This window comes from Toxotes jaculatrix, chromosome 23 (assembly GCF_017976425.1).
Source record: "Toxotes jaculatrix isolate fToxJac2 chromosome 23, fToxJac2.pri, whole genome shotgun sequence".
Classification (NCBI taxonomy): domain Eukaryota; kingdom Metazoa; phylum Chordata; class Actinopteri; family Toxotidae; genus Toxotes; species Toxotes jaculatrix.
In genome coordinates, this window is record NC_054416.1 from 2,413,539 (window position 1) to 2,440,370 (window position 26,832).

A 26,832-nucleotide genomic window follows, 5' to 3' on the forward strand; every position below is an offset into this window, starting at 1 on the left:
TCTGAAGCAACTTACAGAGACAGAGAGATCTGACGCCGTTCTCCGCTGGGATTCCTGGTTTAGCTCCAAACAGCAGCCTTTTCACGTACGTACATTGTGGAATACACACACTTACACAGACACACACACACACACTGAGTTCTACACGTAGGCAGTGTTGTACAACCGTGCAAACACGGCCGATGATAAGAAGCAAATTTTGTAGCAGTGTAAAAGACAAATCTGTGTGTTTGATGGGTGGAGTGAACATACAAGGTGTGTGTGCACCACTGTGAGCATGACTACAAGTCAACAGTCTTCACTGTTCAGCACAGCCTGACAGAGGTAAAAGAGAGCTGATGTTAAACATACGCATGCATCAGCTCAGAATATCTCCCAGGGTTATATTTCTACATTTGTTTACATGCTCTTCTTTCTCTGTTTGTGTTTTTCTTTCTCACACACACTTTTTTCTCTGTTGCTAATAGATGAGACATAAACAGTGTTTCTATTCTCAGGCTCAGACCAGGGTTGACATTAACTATACATTTTACTTGGCCTGAACCTGACACAGTCCAAACCAGCCCGAGCTAAAACCAATGTCTGTCCAGACCCAAACTCAACCCAAGCCTGAAATCTACCTGATACCAATCCTTGCACGATCTTAGTCTGACCCGTGCCAAACCCCAGACTCCTAACTGGACACAAGCCTGACCCAAACCCATTTCCTAGCCTGACCAGAGTCTGACCCAAACCATAGTCCAAGTCCTCAAAATGCAAAAAACTTCCCAAACAGAGTCTGATGTGGTTATTCCACTCAGGTGGCTGGTTTGGTCAACAAACACAGAGCAACCCAACATCTTTTAACCATGACTGTGATCTTTCTCCAAACTTATCCAAGAAGTTTCAGAGTCAAAGAACAAAATTAAAAATGAAGAGATTCATGTTAGTGGCTTAACAGAGACAGACAGGTAGGTAGGTGAACAGCAAGAGAGAGGGTTGTAATGCTAAAGCACACCTCCCCCACATCCCTCCCTCACCCTCTTTACCCTCCCACATACCTGAGTGCAGTTCAACTCGACCGTCCTGCAGACAAATACAAACAAAACAAAAGCACTGATAAAACAGAAAGGGACAGTAAATGCACCGTCTTCCCCTCCAGATAGCAAATGGAGGGAAAAGGGAGGAGTGTTAGGGTGGGAGGGGAGTGATGGATTGACTCTGTGTGTGTGTGTGTCCCTCTTCTTCTGCATGGCTAACTCAAGCCAGACTTTTTCTGCTCCCCGGGGGGATGAGGGGTCTGAAGGAGGAGGAGGACTACTGCACCCTCTCTCCCTCTCTCTCTCTCTCTCTCTTTCACTGTCCTCATTTTACTCCTTTGTCGCTCTATCATCACTTCGCCCCCCCCCCCCCCCCCCCCCCCCCACCCCCGTCACCATGTCCTGACGTTACTCCCTACGAGCTCTCCCACTCTCTCTGCTTATCCTCACATCACCCCTCTCTGACATTATTAAATAACATCTTCCGTCATTTCATCTCTTCCATCTTTCTTCATCTCTCTCTCTCTCTCTCTCTCCTTTCAGAGCTCGATTTCTCTTCCTCAAATCAAAACAAATCACGTAGCGTTGCACCGGCATGACAGCAAAGAAGCCAAAGATATCCAGAGCAGTACTGAGCACATGACTCCATCACACACTTCTGGATTCTTATCTGCATTTGAACTGTTAACTTTTCTATCTAATTTAAGAAAAACATGTCATGACACTTTTTTCTTTGATAGAGGATAAGTATAAGATGCAGTTTATCATTTTTTAGGTCCGGTCATCGTTTCTATTGTTTATGATACTATTGCACAATTAAGCCAACACTGGGCAACACTGTCTGAAACTGTCTTTCATCTCAGTGAATGTGTAACTATTCCACCATTGGCTCAGCAGGAACATTGACTCTCGACCCACCTAAGTACAATGTTCTAACAAACTGAAACAAAAGCCAAAAGTACAAAAATTAGACCCAAGTTGTCATAAACCAGAATTACACACTGCACAGCCACAAAGAGTCGGCCTTTCTGCTGAGAATAATGAGATTTGTGATTTCTTCCATTTTACCCTTGGAATATGTGAAAGTTTACTGCCAAATAAGCACTTCTTTCCTTTTCTTTTTTTCAATTTCTTTACTTTTTTCTTTCTAATTTCCTCTCAGTCCTTCCGTCTCTGTCCTCTGGGTATTTCTGTCTCCTTTGCTGTGCTGGCGAGTTCTCACAGTCTCCAAACAGGGTCAAATAATACCCCACCTGGTTTAATAAGATGTCCTTAAAAGACAAATATACTGGCTCTCTCTGTCGTTCTCAGAGCTCCTGTCGCAGGAGCCATTTTCTGGACAATATTGTGAGCGGATTAAGGAGGTTGGAGGTGAGGAAGGGAGGGAGGGGGGTAGAGAAGAAGAGGAGAAAAAAGAGGAGGAAGAGACTCTTGGCAATAAATAAGTCCCTCGCTCTGAAATCCTCCCCTAACTCCAAATTTGCAGAGTTAGTGAAGCCGCGGTCGCTGAGAACAGAGACGCTGCTGCTTTACATAAAGCAAACACATCCCATGATTCCTGTTATTGTCCACACAGCAGTGGCACTGCTTTGCAAAAAAGAAAAAAAAAAGTAACATGGGAAGATGTAAATGAGATGGAGAAGGCTGATTAAAGAAAGATCACTGAGACGCGGAGCGGGAGAGATTGCGAGCAATGGGAGACTCTCGTGCAATTTTTCATCTTCACAATCATGAAAAACCAGTGATTTTATATCCGGTGATGTGATGCAGCCGCAGCTGCCGCCGTCCATCCCTTCAGTGACTCCTCTCGGTGTGACAAAAACAAACCCTGCCCTCCCTCTCTCCTCCAGACACAAGAGTCTGCAGAAAATGAGATCTGACATGTTTAAGTTGAAACAGATGAGCGTTAGAAGGGGAAGGGGGTGGAGAGGAGGGAAGAGAGGGAGGGGGAGAGAAGTTAACCGTCCATTATAGCAGCTTCTGTATATACGTTTGGTGCAGATGTGACCAGAGGAGAGGAACAACACGGAGATGAAGACAGAGATGGGAGGAGAGGGAGGCCGTTTGTTTTCTTCTCATCAGAGGAAGACGGAAAGTGACGGGGTGAGGAGGTGGGAGAGAGCAGAGCAGAGAAAATCTGTCCAATCAATGTAGCATCTCGTAAATACAGACTTGTATTGCATGCTATTTTCAGTCTGGTGCAAAGCAGCTCATTCACAATTTCCTCTTCACTTTTTACCACCAGAAGCATCTTCTGAGCCATTACAGACTCAGGAGGAGACTGTTTACTGTAAAACTGTTGAGTTTAGCATCTTCTTGCAACAGTAAACAAAAAAAAAGGAAAAAGTTGTTGATTTCAGATCTAAATTCAGTGTCCCAACCAGAGGACACTGTTGTAGACACCACATATTTTTAAAGTCCTTTGAATCCTTATACACTAAAGGGATATTGTTTTCCTTATATCTTCCTTGTATCTCCAGTCTTTCTTACTACCACAGGTAAGTTAAAGAGAGTCGAAACATAAACTTGGGAAAAGAGCAGGACTGAGGAACGAATGGAGTTTAAAAAAAAGGAGCAACATGAAGGTTTGGAGGAATAATACGTCTGTGTTTCCCTCCTCTGGATGGATTAACACTGCTCACACAGAGAGAGAGAGAGAGAGAGGGAGTTACTGATGATCCCAGTCGATAAGTGTAATTCAGTAATGTCAGTGCAACGTACCAGTCCTGAGGTCTGAGCCACTGAATCCAATTAAAATACCACCTTACTACCATTAACGTCACTTTACTCTGAACTGATGTGGTAGAGAAACTTTTTTTTGTTTAAATCAGTAAATCAGTCTGTGTTTCATTCTGGTTCAGTCCAGGTTCTCTCCTCCTTCTTACTTTGCTCATACTTTTTTTTACTATTTTCTTTCCCTTCAATACTTCCCTTTCATCTGAAACAGTTCATCCATTAATCACTCGCTCAACAATCGCCAACGTCTTAGTCGTTTAATCAAGCAAAAATACAGAATGTTCCTCAGTCCCACTTTTTCAGATTATAGGATGTTCTGCTTTTCTGTGTTTTAATGATTTTAAACTAAATAACTCTGAGTTTTAACCTGCTGATACAGTAAAACAAGATATTGGGATTTATCACCTCAGGCTCTCATAACTCGTTATTGGCATTTTCCCCTATTTTTTCTCTCTATCTCATTTCTTTCATCATTCAGTCATACATAATTTCTCTCTCCTCTTCCTCTTCCTTTCTTTTCACGTCTTCTTACTGTCTTTCTTATCTTCCTATCCGTCCCATTTTTGCAATTTCTTATTCTCTACCATTTTCCGAGTTCTTCTTCTTCTTCTTCTTCTTCTTCCAGTTTCTTTCGTGCCACAGAAACATTTCTCACTCTGGGTTTTTCATAACTCAATTTCATATCTTTTATTTTATTCTATTTTTGTTTTTATTTCACTTTGTGGTCTCTTCTCCTGCTGGGAGCCTCTCATACTCTAATTCCCCCCTGCTCTCCCCTCTCTCTCTCTCTCTCTCTCTCTCTCTCTCTCTCTCTCTCTCTCTCTCTCTCTCTCTCTCTCTCTCTAAGCCACAGCCCACTCCCTCCCTCGTCATTATCCCCTTCTCCCTGTAAACACTTTGATGCCTGGAAGACACACACACACACACAACACACACACTTACATATAAACACACATACACTGCCCAGAAAACCATCACTGACTCACTACCCGCAAACACACACACCCACACTCACACAGCCCTGACTCTGTGAGTTTGTTATGGTCTTCCAAAGCTCCATCCCACAGTAGATAATGAAGCTGGTGCAGCCAGAATGTAATCCCTAAAAGGAGTGGAAAGAAGGAAGAGACCAGCTCCCCTCTGTCGGGGCCTTCCTCTCTTTCTGTTTGCATCTATTTATTCCATTTCTGTGTCTCAGACGCTCTGGTTTCTGTCTTTCATATCGCCCGAAATTGCTCCTGCAGCTCCTGGACAGCTGCTTTCTGGGGCCGCGGCTGGAAAGAGAGAGCAGAGGACGATTTGAACGAGAGAAAACGTGTCACACAGCAGCCCACAGCTCCAAATTCAGGCCACGTTCATGTTCTTACTTTAGCTGATGTGCTGCTGTTGAAAAGATCTGCAATTCCTGGATGTTCAGAGCTTTTCAGACATTTTAGAAACTATTTGTGCAGATTTTTTTTTTCTTACTACTGGATTCAGAAAATCTGCTGTGAAAGTGACAGTTTGAGTCTCCAGTGAGTCAGAGAGGAAATTGAACCTCTCACCCTGATGCTGCATTCAACGAAGCAATCATCAAGCCATTTTTCACAGAGCTCAGTCAAACACACTCAGCCAGAGTGTGTTTGGCTGAAGGAAGCCAGACAAAGCTGCCTATCAACGGCTCATTGATTTTAAAGTTTCCGACTGATCCTGCCCGGTGACTGACAAGCTGTCCATGCATCAAGGCCCAGTCAGGTAATCACACCCTCTGCCTGCAAACAAGTGGAAACCAACAGGTTGGTCTGCACTCACCTCGTCCAATAATAAGAATTTGATATGATGCCATTACAAGAAGAATGACATCAGAATCAGTTTTTAAAATCAAACCTATCAAACATATCTGAGAGTAACATATCCCCAGGATGCCATTATGTTAAAATGGCCAGAAAAACCTTCAGCCCTCGTGTCTCTGCTGGAGAACCACAAACTCAGAGTGTGGCCCTCGAAACATTCAGATTCCGCGTGGCAAACCAAAAAAGACTTTAAAATATATATCACACACTGAGGTGAGAGCTGTCTTCAAAGTGCAAAGCAGAGGGTGAGGGAGAGAGAGACAGAGGGAGGGAGGCAGGGAGAGACTGAGAGGGAGAGAGAGGAAGAAAGAGAGGGAGAGCAAAGAGAAGTGGAGGAGACAAAGAAGATGATTAGAGCGATGGTCGTGACATCAGATGTAAACAAGTTAAGGGAGGAAAATGTGCATCATATTCTCTCTCTCTCTCTCTCTTTCTCTCTCTCTCTCTCTCTCTCTCTCTCACACACACACACACACAATCCTCAGTAAGGAATATATGGTAAAGCGGCAGATTTACACCAATAACTGAGCTCTACCACCTCCTAGTGGCCATGACAAGAACTGAAACTGAAACCTTGCTTGGCACAAAACATTGTACTGTGGTTTTATAGAACTTAGAAATTTGGCTTATTATTATTTTCTGTGACATTTAGATTTTAACAAATGAGCTGACGGATGAAATAAAATTAATTTAATGGCACAGTAAATCAGTGATATTGAAAATGAACTGCAAAAAACAAAATACAGATCTGATGTTGTATTGATGATTTCATCGAGCTTATTGGGTGATAAAAGACAAAATATTAAATATGTTGAAACAAAAACAAAATTATGGGATTCACATTTAAAATATAATTTAAAGCAATACATATAAGAATACAACTATGGCCATAAAGAGGTTGCGTTTTTATGGTAGTCATTTTGCGTAGTCGTTTTGTGTCTTTCAGTCCGGGGGGCCTTTTACCTGTCTGTGCTCAGGGGCCCATTTTCTGATAAGCCAGCAGACTGATTATAAAGAGACTGCAGACAGCAAGGAAAATGAAGTGAGGAGATAAAGTGATGGAGAGAGTGGCAGAGTAAGAGGCAAATAATAGAGAGATAATGAGGCTGATAATGCAAAAAAAAATAAAAAAGGAGGTGAAGAGAGATGGTGAGGAAAGAAGCGGAGGGAAAAGGAGGGAGGGAGGAGAGAGAAACAAAATAGAGCAGACGACTACATCGCTTTGGTTTTATTTTTTCGGGTGCGGCGCCAAATTTCTAGAAAGAGTTGTAGAGTAAAATCCCCCCCGAGGCTCCACGGCTTCCCACCACTTCCTGATAAAAAATATGTTGTCAGGCAAAAGAGGCCGGACTCAAACAGTCACAGACCTGCGATTTAGCTGGCACTGCTCGGCAACAGAACTCAGTCCAAAGAAGTGTTAAAAAAAAAAAAAAAAAAAAAGAATCACTAGAGACAGAAACCAACTTCAAAACTGATCAAAACGAGCCACAAACACACAGAAAGACTCTTCACTGTAAGACATTAGAATCCGATGCTTTTGATTCACAGACACTGCTGTAAGAGCAGAGAGGTGGATAAACTGAGAGTTAACCACCTCTCTGCTTTACACATCCACCCCACCTTCATCCCCTTGACCTCTGTGCAGAATACGGATGTCACACTTCTGTGTTGGAAAGAACATAAGTCTATAAAACACAAGAAGACGAGATTATTCCTGGATCTATTTGACCTGACTTAGTGTTAAAGACCTTGTGGCCCAATTTCCAGGGTTTGGTGACGCTATTGCCTCCTAAAACATAAAGACGTCCTCTCTCTAGCTCACACTGCAGCTGGACGAAACAAGGGATGACAGAAGAGAGAGAGATGCACTTTAAATCATTTGCATGTGAAATAGACTGGCACTTAGATCAAAAACTAGAGCTGGAAGGAGGTATAAACACACACACACAGTCTCGTCAGTGTGTGTGGTGACAGCAGCAGCCCTGTGTGAGCAGAGAAGCATGTGAGGCTGATTACAGAATATTTACTGCTGAGTCTGTCGAGGCAACAAGAGAGTGAGATATGATAAAGACAGAGTAGAGAAGATGGATGGAAGTACGGAGAAAAGAAGGAAGAAAAATTAGGGATTGTGGGAAGGAAATAAGAGCAACACGCTGCCGCCATAAAAAAAAAAAAAAAAAAACGAGATCAAAGACAGATCCATTACAAACCTGGACAGATTCTCAGCAGAGCGTTTTCACCTTCACAACAAGAAGCCACAACAAAAACAAAACGCTTCCTTCAGAGGTGTCAGACAGACAGAGAGACAGACAGACAGACAGACAGTGAGACAGAGAGACAGACAGACAGACAGAGAGACAGAGAGACAGACAGAGAGACAGACAGACAGACAGAGAGACAGACAGAAAGCTAAGACATCACAGAAGCCTAACAGAGGTGTAGACACGCTGACGGCGCAGCAGACAGGTACAGAGCCAGGACAACGAGTCTGGAAAAAAAAGAAATAATAAAGGGGAAAATGTTGAAACGGTAACGTGCGTTAAGTTGCTGTTGAGGTTTACTCAACAAAAGCACACATTTTTACATTACATTAAAAGAAAAAAAATTAACCAGCATTACTTTTCCTTTAAAATGCATTTGCTGTAGTCGTATATAAACATAGTTCATTTATAGCTAAATAAAACACAAATGAACAAACAGTCAGTGCAGTTTTGAACATTAAACCATGAATGACCTTGACTGTGAGCCGAAAAGTGCACTGTCAGGCAGAGCACATAAACAACACACAAGTCTGTCATTGTCAGCCAGGCTGGTAGTATTAGTCACACACACACACACACACACATGCACACACCCACACACATGCAGGAAGTAACTTCCAGATAGGCAGCATTCCCCAAACCTGTCCCATGAGTCACAAGTATGAATTTTATACACACAAACAATACACACACGCACACACACACACACACACACAGACTAATAGAGAGGCTGATGAATGATGCATTCCTTAACAGAGGGCATCGCACTACACAAACACTCATTTTCTTCTACACCCACCCAGTTCATCTCTTCCTCTCTTCCTCCTTCCTTTTTTACTTTAATCTGTTTTCCTGAGTACGCTTTTATTTTTTTTTTTTTATCTAACTCACTCCTTTTTGGACAGACCTCCCTCCCTCCCTCCCTCTGTCATAGTACTAATCATTTGCTTGTTAGTTATACTTCTGCCTTCTTTCCATCCATCCATCCATCCATTTCCATTTCTTTTCACTCCTTAGCATTAAGACTGGAAACAGCTCTGTAGTTATACCTACATGTACCTCTAAGTTTCACATAATAACTTATTATATCTCATTTAGTCCATACCCAGAAACAGCCAGGCTAGCTGTTTCCCCCTGTTTCCAGTCTTTATGCTAAGCTAAGCTAATCGCCTCCAGGCTGTGGCTCTGCACTTAACGAGAGCAGCATCAACCATCTCATTTGCAGGAAAGCAAATTAGCATATTTCCCCAAATAAAAACAATGTCTTTAAATCAAATCAGTTTCTCAGTGACTGGAAATAAGTCATCAAACTTTTTCCAGATGAAACTGAAGTGTTTCAGTTTTTCTCCTGATTCACAGTCCATACATCCATCTTTATTCTCTCGTTTCCATTTGCATCCTTTCTTTTTATCTCATCTCCTCTCGGCTCGTCTCTCTCGTCTTCTCTTTGTGTTTTCACACCTCTCTGCCCTCCCTTTCTCCTTCTTTGTTCCACTAATTCACTGTGTTTCTATCTTTCTGCCTTTCATCTTTTCTCTGTTTGCCCTCTCTCCTCTCTCGGTCTCTCTCTGTCTGTCGATCACAAACCGGCTTCTGTCATCGCTCTACAATTTGCAGAATGAGACAGAGGGAGGGAAGACTGAGGAGTGAAACAAGACACAGCAAAAAAAAAAAAACAAGACTGGAAAAGACAGAAAGCTGTGACAGAGGAGGACAAGCACAAGGAGAGTGACAGTTTGACGAACAAGATGAATCTGACAGCTGAAAAGAGAAAGAAACACTGCTGGGGAAAAAAAACCTCTGCCTGAGGGACAGAGGAGGAAATTTAACTCACAATCTTGTACAAGCCAATCTGTTCTGATGCAAACACTCAAATTCTTTCATTTAGAGACACTTCCTGTCCTAGAAATGTCTGCATAAACAACCACAGGATCACGAAAAAAGGATAAGATATTTATCTTAGGATGCTCCTCAGGAAACACAAGAAAGCAGGTCAAACAAAGTCTGAGTCTAATGTGACCTTAATGTAAAGTATAAAGTAAATGCAAATTAGCATACAAGTAATTTTTTTTTAACTCAAGTTAAACAAAAAACACATTTTACATCAAGATCATCTTAAACATTACCAAAGATTATTTAAAAAAAAAACTTATATTAAGTTATTTCTTCTGCGTAAGTGAGACAAATATATTCAAGCGCAGCTGCCTGGGGTGAACCGGAGGCCGGTGGAAAACGCTCTGAAATTAACTAAATCTGCTGAATCACATAAAAAACGCAGCTGAGGGAAACACATTTTAATTAACACAAGAGTGTTTCTCCTGCTGCTGAACAACAGACTGAAGATGAGACTGTCGCTATCTGGGCCAGCAGCTGCCTGCAGGCTGGAGACATCGAGGTGTCCGTGAGCAAGGCATTTAAAGTTGTATTACACCCAATATTTATCTTTTTTTAAATCAAACCATTCATCTTGGCTGTAAATTTGTATTTGGCCGAGGGTTCGTGCTCAGTTTTGACAGCTTTTATTTACCTGTTTTCAACCACACAGTGAAAATAATATCAATTAAACAACTGATTAAATGACTCAGAAAATAAATCAGTACAATGAAAATGTTGTTCAGACCTAATCTGCACTGTAACAGCGTTTCCCATCATATTCCTCCTCCTTCCATCTCCTGTGTGGTTTACGTTTTCATGGCTGAATAAACTTTTATGTTTGTGTCAAAACCAACTTGGTGCATAAGTCACATCCAAATTAGCACTAATTGGAAGCTGTGTACGGAAGTGTGTGTGTGTGTTTCAGAGTAAAGTCACAGGAGGTGCAGCTTTTCCAGCAATCCCACTGCTGTCACATGACAAGAGGGAAGTTAATGAGCGAGAGAGAGAGAGAGAGAGAGAGAGAGAGAGAGAGAGAGAGAGAGAGAGAGAGAGAGAGAGAGAGGGAAAGAAACTTGAGGATACGCGTCGTCGTATGCTCAGGTGCAGATAACCAACCGACAGAAACTGGCTCCTCTTTCAGTGTTTGGTCCCATCAGAGAAATAAAGTGTGACTCTGATACCACAATACTGAGCCAGCAGTCTAAATGTCAGGCCTGTTTCCTTCTACTTCACTGCTTCCAGCTCTAGACCCCCCCCAGGCCAAGTGTGTGCATGTGAGTGTGTGTCCAGTGTGAACAGGAAGTACGATTACAGCAAGAAAAACCTTTTCCACTGTTCACATGGGCACCTGACTATTGTTTTACGACAGAATTGAAAAACTAAGAACCTTTCTCATGAGGGTTCAACATCATTTATGGCAGCTCATTCTAATATTAGCAGCCAATCCATCGTCAGTTGCTTTTTCTCTGCTGCTGCCAATATTTTAATATTTCAATATGCTGACAGATGCAGGGAAACACCTCTTACGCTCAATTATCTGCAGGCATCAAAACCTGCAGATCATTTGAAAAGGCTTTGCTCCAGATGCCTGAGGTCGACTTAAAAATTTAAACATCTTCACACAGTATTTCGCTAAAACTAAAGTTGAGACCAGTCGAACAGCTTGAAAGAGTCAGACAGGCCTTCCCGGGTTTCACAGAACCTACAGTTTTCACGTGTGAAAATCAAGACCTTTCTGATATAAACATAAATCGCTGGACTGGAATTGCTATGCTGAAAACTGAGCGCTCTCTTTGGTGAAGCTGAACTTGACCTCGCTGCATTTGTCAGCAGGTCGGGTTCATTCTTGGCCTTACAAAAGCATTATGGTGCAACATCCTGTGAGGACATGTCTCCCCCCACTTCATCCGGGCTCTTTAACAACAGAATTTTTAGAAAACATGGACAAACAAGTCCATTTAAAACTTTCGGGCACGTTTAAATGTCAGCGTGTGAGACGGCGGCTTCTTTGGGAGCTGTTCCAGTCAGACACACAAAAGATCCGACAGAGAGGAAGATGGAGAGCTGATCTGATGAGTCAGGCTCATCTCCCTCTTCTTTCTCTTTAAAATATTTCAGGAAATTTCCTTCAGGGCAACAAACATTTCTAGGTGCATTATGAACTGTCGGCAAGCCGACTGTCTGAGTGCCCCTGTCTGGCCCTGCCATGTGAGCTGGGCAGAACAGCAGACCCTCCTTTAGCCTGAGGCTGGCTGGCATGAACAAACACCAGCTTGTTGTATTTCCCTTTCACGCAGCAGAGCAGGACTTTATATCCCCAGAAAACCTCACGGTCAAAAGATATTCACTCACTTTTCCTTCTCAAAAAGAAAAACAAAAAACAAATGCTTTAAATGCAGTGACTCCTTAACTTTAGATTAAACCTACAACATGCAAGCTCAGGAAAGTGAGACAGCACTGGCACGAGATCAGAAAAACACTCTGTTCCTCCCACCTCCTTCCAGCTTCATCAGACTAGACCCAGACTTGTCACTGCATTATGACTGGCTGCTGTTATCGGCTAACATTTGAGAGCGAGCGAGTCAACATTTACTGTTTCAAGTAAGGAAGCAGAATCCTGCTATGAGCAAACACGAATCTTTAAAATGCTGGTTCCAAAATGTCAAAGAAAGTAAATATGACTTTGTTTGCTCACAGGGAAACTGTAAAAGGTGAGCGATTTTAATATGTAAAGCACTTCTCTTATTGGTGAAGAAGAACAGCACTCACTGATAAGCTTAACAAGAGATTATAAGTGCACTGCTGCCAGGCCACATTTACTTACATACGGCTTTAACACGTTTTATAGAATCAAAGCTACCAGTGAAGTTCTTCATGTCTGACCACAACCACACGCAGCAAACCACCAGGAAAATAAGACGTACAATGCACTTGGCAGACGCTGAAAACAGCTAAATAACAAGAGCAACAGATGTTTGATAGCATAATGATTCAAACCAGCATTAGTGTGTGATTGTGTGTGTGTGTGTGTGTGTCACCGCTGTGGGCTGCAGAGATCAGCGGAGGCTTGTGGTTTGGGTAATGTGTCCACATAGATTTGTTCCCAGCTTGAACACGAGACCTCTTCAGCAGCTTTTACACTCATTTGTTTGGAATGAGTCAAGCATCCACATATGAAAGACATCTGTTTATCTTGGCTCCACATGCAGAGTAAACGGTATTACCAGTCATACAGGATTGTTTTGTGTGAGTTCATCATTACTTTTAGTTTCTGTGTGGAAGGTACGACTGTGTGAAGTGATTTTTTTAAAAGCTGAAACAACCAAATATATGATTAATTTGTCCTGGTCATCGGAGCTGAGTGCACGTACCCCCTACAGTTTAGACCCTTCAAAATTTTCCAACTGTCCTGTTGCTTTTTTTGGAAACTGGTGCTGTGAACAAAACCAATGTCTTCATCTCTCTGCTTCTGTTCATCTGACTCACACTTCAAAATAAAAGCTCTCCCTCTTGATCCACATGTCCAGTGATATTTTGCGGAATAGTTGTATCAGTAAAGCAACACATGTGTTTAGTGATCATTTTCACAGCTGTGCACACCTGAAACAATCAGTGAAACAGCAAAGTGCTGCTGAAGTAGTAAAACAAACAAAGCCAGTCTCTCCAGGAAAGACAGGTGACACAGGTAACCCACCGGTAAGATCCAGTAAACAACAGGCAGTGAATGAAAAAACACAACCCTCTTTCCAGAGCTAAGAACAAACATGCAAACAGCAACGTACGATTTGGGGAAAACACAACATCCCCAAAATTCAGCTTTTTATCAACATGTTGGACAAAATGTTTATCGTAAACACAACTCACAGCTGCAGATACCTCAGTTCATACTAAATATGTCTGTTTCTTTCTTTATGAATATAAACATTTTCTACATTATAACTGAAATCACCTTCATCACGGCCTCATCTGTCTGTCACACAGTCTTTAAAACCTACACACACACACACACACACACACACACACACACACACACAACATACAGTATTGATGCGCTGACTGGTCACTTGACAACACACTTGAGATGATGAGACAAATGCGGCAAATCAGGAAGGCACAGAAACATGCAGCCAAATGGGCACATGCTCAGGACCCAGACACACACACACACACACACACACACACACACACACTGTACCTTTAAAGAAATGCACTCTGAAGGAGGAGGTGTCCGTCTTCTCCTCTTCCTCATCGTCCCCCGTCCTCCCCTGTGCTGGCGAACGCCTCCTTTTCCAACGCATCTATCTATCTATCTATCTATCTATCTATCTATCTATCTCCTTCTTTGTTGGTTTTTTCTGTCCACTTGTTTGGCCACTCGCTGCACTCCCCTGTTCTCCTCCTTTGCTATCTCATCTCTCTCCCTCCTCACCCCTTTGATTACACTTTCTCTCCCTCACTGTCACTGCCCTCTCCCTCTCTCTCCCTCTCTCTCTCTCTCTCTCTCACGTGGTCTCTTTCTAGCAATAAAACCAGCAACAGTGACAGTTCACATGATAACCCACAGTGTGTGTGTGTGTGCGTGTGTGTGTGTGTGTGTGTGTGTGTGTGTGTGTGTGTGTGTGTGTGTGTGTGTGTGTGTGTGTGTTTCCTTGGCTCTGTGGACAAATTTTTGTTTGAAACCATCACTGTGAGGACATTTTGCTCGGTCCCCCAAAATTTCAAAGGGCTGTTTGTGTTGAGGGTAGATGTCCAAATGTTATGTGTGTGTTTGGTTTGCAGCATTACTTTGTTTTATATAAGTATAAATTTGTGTGTGTGTGTGTGTGTGTGTGTGTGTGTGTGTGTGTGTGTGTGTGTGTGTGTGTGTGTGCCCCTCCTTGCCACGCTGCAGTTAGTTCTGCTGCGTCAGCCCTGCTCACACACACACACAAATACACACACAAACAAAATATACACACACAAACAAGAAGCAACACACATAGCAACAGATGCTACACACACACACACACACACACCTACGTGCACTGCTGACTCTTCAAATACCACGAACATTGATTTTCATGTTGTTCACAGTAAATCCAGCGTTTCTATTTTGTCCAGTTATCAATAGCTTCTGTCACACTGCTGTCTTACTTAACTCACTGTATTCTAGTGCTGGTTAATGTGTGTGTGTGTTTATGTAACTCTTATTTGTTATAATTTAATGTAACTGGCTAATTTTCTTTGTGTAATTCAGTAATCGAGCTGAGTCGAGCTCAAAAGTTTCTGTTATTGAGTTTATGTTCAACTTTATGAAAGAAGATGATGAACAATCAATAAACCCGGAAATAATGAAAAAGTTGGTGTGAATTTCTCTGATGTCTACTTATCATTTGTTTAAATAAAGTTTAGAAGGTTAAAGGTTAAACTGCATCCTAACCTGAAAACTAGTGAAGCAACTTTAAAGGTCACTGAAGTGAAATCGGCAGCACACAGAGTGAGAGGAGCATCTGCAGCAAAACAAGTAAATAAACTGTGTGAGAGTGTGACAGGGCAGAGTGCCTGCTTCACACAGGGCACTAATGAACCCAGAGGGCACACAGAGGACACGCAGCAACACACATGCACAAAAACACAGACACACAAAGAAGTACTAATAAGCTGCACAGGCCACTAAGGAGGACTAGTTTTTCGACTAATCACACCAACCTGAGCTGATAAAACACAATTAAAGAACAAAAGCCTGTTCAACACTGGTTTGGAAAAAAGCACCTGATGCACAGACGCAGGTGGATGTTTGAGTCCTCGTAACCATAGAAACCTGATCTCTCGGTCGATGGGCCACCGGAGGAGCACTCAGAGCAGACGACGAACACATGAGGAATTAATGACAAACAATTTATAATATTTGCTTTTATTTAATAAGCATGTGTTTGATTGTGCAGGACAAAACTTTGGACCGTCCCACAAGACTCAGGCTGTCAGGTCACATACAGACTCTTTGCTAGCTGCTTTGTTCAGAACTCAGACAACAGAAACACAACATCAGACCAAACACTGAAGCAACACCGCCATTCAGATGACGCATGACTCATTAATGGCACTGAATAATACCAGGGTGTGAACTGAAGACATCGCAAGTCTGAGACTTGTTTACAAACACACACACTGTTTATTCACACCATGTCCAAACCGCAGAGCCTCGTGTCTGCCAGGTAGCGGGGCTGGTGGCAGCAGGCATGGCCACACAACAACACACACACAAACACGGAGAGAGAGAACTCATCAGGGTGTCCAGGTCCATGTGTTCAGAACGCTGCGTTCTGTTGTTAAATGCCTCCTCTACTAAGACTCACTCCTGCAGCCTCCTCACCACAGCACTTTGCCAGTAAGTACTTTTGTTTTCTGCGACAGCGCTGAATACAGCCCAGCCTCACCTCCTGTAAACTCTCTGATCCAGAAAAGCAAAAACTGAACTCCTAACTAAACTCACTTCTTTGGTCATTTTAGAAAACCTTTACTTTGAAGTTTGAGCTCAGTGGGAGGATGTCGCTGTTGAGTCCAAGTACAACGAACACGCAGAGGTCCAGTGCTGGACTTCAAATAAATAAGGTTAATATATAGACATTTTACATGTATATAAGGTTCTCAGATATTTTTCTTGTGCTTTTCTTTTTGTTGTAAGTTCTCTCTTCACCAAAGGTTCTCAGCTTTATCAAAGTATCTGATCTAATCACACAATTTATATAGAAGTATGAACATCACAGTGTCCTTTCCTCCCTGTTACTGATGTAACACACTTGTAAATAAAGATGCACACACACACACACATATACACACACACTTATGAACTAACTAAAATCCCTTTTACTCTCTTCTTCTCTGCATGTGAGCCAGGTAACTCCCTGCACGATGAAGTGATATTCCTCTCTTCCTCTCTCCCATTCTCAAATTCAAGCCATACACACACACACACACACAAGAACACACACACTCCCCTCTGTCCGTCATCTGGAAGTGATTGTGTCTACCATTACAGCATGCCTTGGCCGACGTAAAGCGTGTTGGTGTTGACAGCCAGCCTTTTGTCCATAACAGCCCTCAGAGAAAAGCTGAGCTCTGCACAGAAACACATTGATAAAACCAGCTCGCACTGCAACACACACACACACACACACACACACACACACACACACACACACACACACACACACACACACACACACACACACACACACACACACACACACACACACACACAGCAGTCTGTTAACTCACTCATACCCAGAACAACTATCACTGTCACTGATATAAGCTCAAAATACTCACAACTTACCCACACACACTGAAACTTTTCCAGATGCACAGACAGAGAAAAGGAACGTGGGTAATTTAGTCCTTGTCCGAGTACTTGTCTGAATTTGTCTTCTGTGTCCATTGACAGTGAGACAGAATTCAATAACACACACGTGCACACACACACAAACATCCTCCTCAGTCTGTGTGTACCCTGGAGTTGTGTTTACACACCGCTGCCATCATAGACTCTACGTCTGCCCTTTGAACAATATGCCTCCATTGAGACTCCATCTATTTCTCTCATACCCTCACACACACACACACACACACACACACACACACACACACACACACACACAAGCACCATCTAAACCTGTTTCCCCTTCCTCTTCTCTCTCCCTCCATGATAGGAATCTCCAGGAGACAGTACACTCGTGCCCTCATGCCTTATCCTCATGTTAGCACTACAGAGAGATGGACAATGTGTGTGTGCAGCAGAGAGCAAGAAGGTGAGACACACACACACACAAACACACAGAAAAGGAGAGAGGAGGTCTTGTAAGAATTGGAGAGGAAAACTGCAGCATCTGCACTCACACATAAAAAGACTTGTAGGAAAGGTCTCTGGACTCAGAGGAGAGGGGGCTGCTCTGCACATGTACAGTATTCATTACACACACAGACACACACACACACACACACACACACAGGGCCTCTTCCTGCATTATATCACTGCTGTTACTCAATCTCCTGGACTCTCGTGGTATTTGTTATTTTTCACACTGTGGAGAAATCGAAGGATTTTGGAATCTTTCCGACAAGCTAATCGCTCTTTCTCTGCTGCTCTTCTTCTGCAGAAAGAAAAAAAGAAATCATCTTTATCTAACTTTTTACTCCTCCGGTCTTTTAATTCTCGCAGCGTCGGCTCATTTTCACAGCTTCTTCTTTCACACATTCTGAGAATCACAGCTTTGAGACATTCTTCAGTTTATTGTGGTCATTTTCAAAAAGAATGCTCTGCTGCAAAAACAGTCCAGGTGCAAAATATGGCAGAATTTATGAAGGGAATCTTAAAAATATGGATTCACTTTAAAACATTCTGGCAGCTCAACAGTGCAATAAATCCTTTAAAAAAATTCACTGTAAGGGCCTAAGGATCAAAAATAGTCCATTTGTTTTAACTTAGGCAGACAACTGTTCAAGCTATAAACTAAGTTCTTCTTCCACCTCTGACAGAAACTGACTAACTCTGCTGGATCTTTGCAAACACATGAACAGAGATGGATTATAACTGTACGACAAACACACAACACAGCATGTTGTATAGTAAAAAGAGGTCAGGACAGAGTCCATTTCAAATTAGATCTTGCTCATTTCCAATTACAGCAAAGGTCACAGACATTTCTGTGTTGGCCTCTGGCTGAAGTTTCAGAACACACTGACTGAGATTGAACCAAACTAAAATTTAACAGTACATAGGTTCAGTTTATAAGTTCGGAGACTTTTCCTCACACAAGAACTGACAAACATCAAACAAAGAAAATTCAAACTGGAAAATTATCTCCGAAGCAGTCGTCAGTCTCTCCTCCTTTTGATCTTCCCATCCTTCCTCTAAGTCCCTCCTGTTTTCTTATCTCTCCACTTCTTAGTCATCTTCTTTCCCTTCTTCTCTTTGCTCCCTCTCTCCCTCCTCCTCCACTCATTTCATCTCTTCTTTTCTAGTTTTACTCCCATTTTCTTCCTTCCTCCTATTCGTCCTCATACTTTACATTTGTTCATAGTCCCAGACAGTGCTCTCCACAGGACGACCATGAGACTACGAGCTCAGCAAAGTGTGTGTGTGTGTGTGTGTGTGTGTGTGTGTGTGTGTGTGTGTGTGTGTGTGTGTGTGTGTGTGTGTGTGTGACTCATTTCACAGACACTTTCACACCAGTGCTGATATTAGAAAAAGAAAAACGACACAACATAGTTCACAGCTGGACAACCAGAGGGCAAGAGACACTGGGAGACAAGACATTAAAACACACACACACACATACACACATACACAAACACATACACATACACCCACACACACACTGATTGTATTTCAGGGAGGTCTACAATAGTATACAATAGCTTTGGGTGGTTGCCACGGCAACGTGTCCAACCAAAAACAGTGGCAGGGACGGAGGGAAGTATGATTTAAATAAAGACAGAAAAGTTTTATCCCTTTAGCTGTAAGAACACTGTGTGTGTGTGTGTGTGCACGCGTGTATGCGCCTGTGTGCGTGCGTGTGTGTGAAAGGGAAAGGGCCGGGATCTCCGCCAAGACAGGAAGTTGTTAGCAGGTTTTCTTCTTCAACATTTCTTTTTTTTTTTTTACCTGAAACTGCAAGTCGCTCTGGAGAACAACAGCACTTTCTATAGTTCATTTTCCTTATTTTTACACACACACACACACACACACACACACACACACACACACACAGAGTCCACTCTGTCTCTGTAAGTAATTAATGGCCATGCTGACCAGAGAAACCACTAAGGGGCCCAGAGCTCCACCTCCACCTAAACCCAGCTTTACTAACAAATGATACACAGACACACATACACGCACACATGCACTCACACTGCAGACACACACACTTTCACTCTGAACACATAAAGCAGGGGAAATACAGCTCCAACAGAAACATTAAACGCAGTACATCTACCATGGTTTCCCATTGACCTTGAAAACACACTCACACACACTTAGTTACACACACACACACACACAGTGTGTGTACAGTGATTTATTTTACAGACTCACACAACTCTCTCCAGCGACCATATGGGAATGTGATGATAGAGAGAAAACAGGAGATTGATGTGTCACTTTGGATCAAACTGATGTTTGTGTCTGAACAGAGAAGAAACAACTAAAATTCACATTAAGCTTTTAAACCTGTGCGACTTCTCATTCTCTGCCATCCAGGTTTGATTTTCCAGCAACATACTGGATTTAAAATATCTAAACACATTACAACCTGAGGAAAAAGGAACGGGCTTTGACCAGGTGACTCTTTCAGGTATCTTTTATGTCATATCTGGTTAAATCTCTTCAGCAGAACAGGATAGAGGAAAAGAAAGTTTCAGATACGCGGAACATTAAAAAGAGGGCAGCATCTCAGTTTATACAGCCTTCTTGTTTCAGGAAGACATTATTTTTATAATGAATAATTCCACTTGGTTTTTAAGAGTCTGCAAATGAGCTTAGCTTCTGGAGATATGGCAGCTCTGAATATTAAATTTCACTAAAATCTAAATCAGATTATTAAAAAATAAAAGCCTTTCTCCTGCAGTGTGCTGGAGTGGTGGCGGGAAGTTTCTGTGTGCTGCTGCTGCTGCCCTCTGAATCACTGCCAGTAGGAAGAGAGATGGAGGGGGAGGAGGAGAAGTGAACATTTTGACACTGAAAAGATTTCGAGTCCACAGCCTGCATCTGTGGAAAAAACCTGTGATTTTAGAGATCAAAAAAATGAAAGCCGAGATGTCGAAAGTCATCCATCGCCACTGAACGCATCGATGTGTGGGTCAGAGCCTGAATTTATCTCTAAGCATCGGCTCAAAACAAGTTTCCAAAGCTGTTTTTAGGAGGATTTTTTTTTGCCTCATGCGTGTCACTGTTTGGAAAAGAATGTAGATGTGTTGAGGATGGAGAGAGAAGGAAAAGAAGTAAGAAAGGAGGAGAAGGGGAATTACTGAGGGGCCAGCGGGGAGGAATACTGAGTCATGGGGTTGAGGTCCACCCGTGGGAACAGGGGAGGAGAGAGGGCGGAGAGGGGGAGGAGGAGGGGAATAAGAGAAAGAGAAAACGGGGGGAGTTAGAGTCTTTTTCTCATCTCCTCATCAACCATTTGATTTTCATAACAGGCTTTGGAAGGAAATGAGTAGCACAGAGTGAAAGAAAGCATCAGGTGATCACGACCATCACAGGCTGCAGGAAAAACAAATACTCTTATACTTCATATCTGTATCTGGTGAAGTTTCTTTTTTACTCCACGGGTAAATATGGTTTTGAATCATACTCATAAAAACAGCTGCAAAAGTCTCTGGAAAACTTTGAAGAGACTCTGCCAATACGTTTTCCTTAAACAAACAAGCGGCGTCCCTGATACTGCTTTTTTTTAAATTACACACAGTTACTTTACTTCTTTAACTTTACCCTCAAACTCCTCTGCAGCCTCATTTTAGATTGATCTACAGAAAATGAATCAAAAACAATCCAAACATTTGGATAAGTGACCTATCAGGTGAAACGACCGATCATTTGTTGCTTCCATCTTGTCAAATGTGAGGATTTACTGTCCCTGAACACTGATGTCATAGCAGGTGCGCTGTCTTTGACAGCTCAGGGAAAACACCTGCTGTGATATCACCGACTGGGATTCGTCCAGAAGTGAAAAGTGTTTATAGCCTCAAACCGCAGAGCAGCTTTCTTTCCCGTGGATTTACCCTTTAAAACAAACTCACCATCTACAACCATTTAACTGGACTGGCACGGTCACACCAAGCAGGAAACACTGTGGTGCAACAAACTTCAGCAGAATCAGCCTGTAAAATCAGTTTTGAGTCAACGGAAGAATGTGGTCTCCCAGAGAATTAAGTTGGAAAAAGGCAGCAAAAGAAAACACCAGACTTTGGTTCCCATTCACATACTTGGGATATTCCTGCACTACTTAGGGTCAACAGAAGCCGACAGAAAATGGCAGGAAATGAAGGCAGTGTGAGAAACAGAAAGCTGCAGAGGACAAATTCCTCAAGTCCAGGCCCTTCTGAGTGACAGCTTCCAAAGGAAAGGGGGGACACACACTCTGCAAACACACGCTCATGACATCAAGCTTTCCAAAGAGACGACTGACATCCTCTTCCCCTGTATCAGTTTGACTCTACCCCCTCCACCTCAGGAAGAGGAAACCGGCTTCGATCCCTTCGGCCTTTCACCGTGTCGAGGCCCTGGAAGCGGCTCAGGAGACCTGACTCCTGTACAAACTCTAAACCGGGTGGAAAAAATCCCCTCATCCAGGCCTGGAACATGTGTTTCACCGTGGCCTTCCTTATGCAACTCTGACCGAGTTTGACTTTTTTGGCAGGTGGAGGGGGAGTGAGGTGTGGGGGGGTGGGGGGTGGGGTGTTGTCAGCGGTTGTTATTGGAGGAAAAGCACACATCCTCGAATGAGGGAAAAGAATGCAACTTTTTCTCATCCTCCAACTGCTTAACCACAGAGGTGCGAGTGACTGTCAACCAAACGACTACAAAGAGACACAAAACAACCAAAAGCAGACACACAATGACTACAAAGAGATGTGGCTGTGTGGTTTGTAGTTGTTTTGTGTCTCTTTTAAACCATCAATTATGCTTCTTTAGAGAATTATGCACACATTTTCTTTTTCCATTTCATCTCGACTCAGAGATGTTGAATAATTGAATCTATCTGACCCTTTTCTGACTCTGAGCCACATGTGACTCTGCTTCCTGCATCATTTTACCCAGTTCAGCTCCTCATCTGATTCATCAACAAATATTATAATGTGTTAATTCTTCTTTTATTTATAAATGCGAGGCTGCGAGGGCCAAAAAGGCTTTCTGTTGCTTCAACAATACACAGCGGAGGGCTGAGTTAAGCCACGGTGATCCCCGTGTGGTGACTGGATTTTAGAGGAAAGTGGCTGAAAATATTAAACAAAGTCTGAGCTTTAAAATTCAGCAACGGAGGAAAAGCCAAATGTTTATATCTTGTTTTTCTTTGGGTAAAAGGCAGATCAATGTTTTCCATCTTCGCTGAGACAGTAGGAGGCAAGGAAGACAGAGAGAGAGAGAGAGAGAGAGAGAGAGAGAAAACGAGGCGGTGGAGAGAGGATGATGATGAGAGATGAAGGCCCAGGCCGGCTCTATTGATTACTTAGCCGTGTGCTTCTGCCCACATGTTAGTGATACAGTAAGAGCCCACTCAGATTTTAGAAAGGAGAGAAGAAGAGTGAGGATCTTTGCATCTCACACAGATGAACACAAATGATTCTTTTCTCTCTTTCTCGCACACACACACAGATACACACACACAGACGCACACAGATACACACAGATGCACACAGATGCACACATGGGTGAGTTCACTCTCTGTAAAGTAAACTAGATGGCGAGCTACATTTTGTTTTTATCTTTCTTCCTCTCCTCTTTCCAGCTCTGCATCTGGTCTGTGTTTAGAGGGACTTTCTCTCTTATCATACTGTACGTGCTCTCTCTCTCACACACACACACACACACACACGCACACACACACACACACACACACACACACACACACACTGCTGACAGCCTCGTAAACTCATCCTCACAGTCGGCGTACTTTATTCATGTGCTCACTCTTGAGCTGTAAACAAAGAGAAAACCGACTTGTGATAGGTTTGTGCAAAGTTTGCAGAGTAAAGCAAGCTGGCAGCCGTGGTTAAAATCTCCCATCATGCATCTGGGCTGCTTCTCATGCATGGGAACTGTTGTCAGAGAGAGGTGCATGTGTCCTGCTGACGCTGACATTAAAAGGTAGAGCTGAACTGTGTCAGTGCATCCACTCTAACACGAGGAGCATCACTACATATTGCATTCTGAGACAAGCAGGTATGAGTTAAGTTGTCCATTCTCCAGCCCTCTACAGTCAAACTCTGCACACACACCATTCAAACGTCCAAATGAAGCAACAATAAGCCAAACCCTCATCTTCTTAACTCTGCACACAGACGCTTTGACCAGCTACAGTTCACTTTAACTCCAAACCCGAGTGTTAAAGTCAACAGAGACTAAAGAAAACATGTGACACGAGCAGGAGCCGATGCAGTGAAGGAGGCGACGGGGACAAAGTGGCAGGTAGAGACGCAAAACTCTGAAACATGCATGACATCTCTGCATTTACACCAAGTTCACATTCCACTCTCTACGCCCACAACGTGCTGCCTTCAGGAGCATCGTGTAAACCTGCACATCCCAGAGCTGAAGTCACGGAGAGTCACTGGTCAGAAAAGGTGTAAAACTTTGCATAAAACCTTCCTGTTGTCTCACCGAGTTTGACACTGCAACAAATTACTGACAACATCTGATCTTGCATCAGTTATTGGCGTGCTTACATGCTCTCCACCCCCTTGAATTTCACATCTTGGCAATTAACTCTGGTTTTATATAAAAACTTTTCCCAGTAGAATTGAATCACTTTACTGCATCATTTCAAAGTAAACTCTGCTGTTTTTTCCTGCAGCAGCTGAAGGCAGGACACCTCTCTGCCAGCTGACAATAACCAAGCTCTCACTTACTCACACCCTGAACAGGTCCTCATGTTCTGATGGGCCGTGAACAGAGTAGTGATGACCCCGCAGTGACTCATGAACAAAAATCTCTTCAAAAAAACATAAATCTCTCCAGAAAAGCAGGAGAGATATGGTTCCATAAAGTTTGACACCACTGATCTGACTCCACCAGAGTCAAAAAGCTGCTTCAACTCTGCGCCTGCGAGATGTGTAAAGTGACACCAGGTGTGTTTCTTTGAGTGTGTGTGCGTGTGTGTGTGTGTGTGTATGTGTTTTAACTGAAACAGGTTTTTAATTTCCTCTTACTTCTCGGCGGAGGCTTGCTGACCAGCTCTGCGACGTGCCTCTGCAACCGGACCACTCTGCCCTCCAGCGCGCCGGACCGGTGGCAGATGGACACCAGCTCTCCCTCCAGCTCCTCCAGGATGCTCACCGAGTGCCGGGACAGATCCGAGAGCTGCCGGAGCACCGAGCACAGGGTGAAGCCGCACACGTCCGCCAGGTCCCCGAAAATCTCCGCCTGGCGCTGCTGCGGACGCGCCTCCAGCAGCCTCCTGCCGTCGGCCTTGCACACATCTTTCGGAAGTATCGTCCGCTTGCAAAAAGGCATGATTTCTCTCCGCCAAAAAGATAACAAACTCCGTGCGTTGTCAAGTTATATTCCTGTGGTCCTTCTCCCTCCGGTTGGCGCACAGACACATGCTACGGATCCTCCGGGAGGAAAAACTCCGCTGCTGTTGGAGAGGCTTGGAGCGAGTTGCGCGTCGTGCGCCCTCATTGTTTTTGACTGGGAACGAGCTTTTCTCTGTTTTTCGGTGTGGAGGAGAGACTCAGCTGCTGTGACGACTGGTGTCAAAGTGGTCAGAGTGTAACAAACAAAACGTCCGGTTTAAACTTTCAAAATCAAAGCCCGGATTAAAGCTTTTCTTTCCAGAAGTCAAAACTAAGTGTCAAAATAGATTTTGTGATTAAGTAGTTGATCTAACTGTCGTCGTTATTTTTAGTATATGTCTACACTAATATAAAAGCTAATATACTATACAAATCTGAAGTGAAACTTGATGATATTCTAACCACGTTGGCCCTGCCACAGAAAACATGGGGGTGTCCAAACTGTTCCACAAAGGGCTGTGTGGCTGCAGGTTTTTGTTCCAACCAATGAGGAGCACACAGTTTGACCAATCAGCTGTCTGAAGACTGAGATCAGTTGATTAAATGAGTCAAGTCTGGTGTGCTGGTGCAAAAACCTGCAGCCACACGGGCCTTTGTGGAACAGTTTGGACACCCCTGGCTTACAACCGATTGGTTTCTGAGTTTAGAAATACCTTTTGAATGTATTTCCGTTGGTTTTATTATTTTGCACTCTGAAAATCTCAAATAACAAGAAACAAAATAAAATTTTAAAAAATCAAGTCATGACTAAACCAGAAGTAACTTTTATGGCTATCATGGTTTTTAATTTCACACAATTTTATGAAATGAATGCACCTTTTTATACTGCACCGGCTGCTTTTAATGGCACTTCTTGTGTAATTTTTCACCCTGGCATTTACGCCCCTTTTCGTGCTTTTATTTTGAAGCTAAATAGACCGAAGTCACATCTTATTTCGTCCGACTTGACGCGACGACAGGGGGAGCAACAGTCTGGTGTTTCCCGAGAAGGAAACCTGTCTGGAGGAAGAAGAGAGATGAGATGAAAGAGGAGAGGAGAAAAAAGACGAAGAGGAAGAGGAGGAAGAGGAGAAAGGGAAAAAGAGGAGGGAAGGGTGAGAGGAGGAGAGACTGAGGGTGTAAGACAGGGGATGGATGAAATGTTCAGGAGTCCTTCATGCACCACTGCGCGTAACTGTGCGCGCCCACGTGTGGATATGCGTGTGCATGTGTGGGTTGGTGAAAGACAAATTAAGAGAGTGGAAACTCCTGTCCGCAAACGCTTGTGTTCGTTTTGTCTGGGGCTGTTTATCACAGTTTGTTTCCCCTAAGATCCAATTAAGAGAAACTTAATGCTACAGTTTACATTAGTGTTTGAGACAATGCAGTGTTTCCAACTTTGTGACAACAGTTTGTGTTTGTGCCTTTCCTCTGTTTGAACACAACAAAGCCCTTATACACAAAGGCAGCTCCATAAAGAAATGGTTTTTCCACTTCAGTGTCAAAGACCTGGACTGGTCTGCACAGAGCCCTGACCTCAGCCCCATCCAGCACCTATGGGAGGCACTGGAACACAAACTGTGAGCCAGGCCCGATCACCCGACATTAGTGCTGGACCTCGCTAGTGCTTTTGTGCCTGAACACGGAGCAAATCCCCACAGCCATGTTCCAAAGTCTGGTGGAAAGCCTGAAAGCAGAAGAGCTGGTGCTGACACGTACAGGCATATAAAGGTGGAAATGTTCATGTGTCCACATACTTTTGGCTAAGTATCTTTTTAATTTTATTTTCTGTTAGTCTTATGTATGTTCTTGTTTCATTTGTTGTGTTTTTAATCATATACTGGCTTTTGTATCAATTAC

At 43.1% G+C, this 26,832-nt stretch overlaps 1 protein-coding gene across 3 annotated transcripts in view; it reads right to left on the reverse strand.

Moving 5' to 3' along the window:
* nhsl2 (NHS-like 2) overlaps positions 1-25,082 on the reverse strand; it is a 107,454-nt gene extending 82,372 nt beyond the window's left edge. For 2 of the 3 annotated variants that reach the window (XR_005893064.1, XM_041030845.1), the window contains exon 1: positions 24,628-25,082. Coding sequence is in view for 1 of the 3 variants with exons in the window: in XM_041030845.1 (XP_040886779.1) it covers positions 24,628-24,931 (304 nt within the window). In the remaining 2 variants the exon portion in view is untranslated. Of the gene's footprint in view, positions 1-1,040; positions 1,126-24,627 lie in introns of those variants that run through there. The other variant, XM_041030846.1, reaches the window with a different exon arrangement.
* Positions 25,083-26,832: the final 1,750 nt, after the last annotated feature.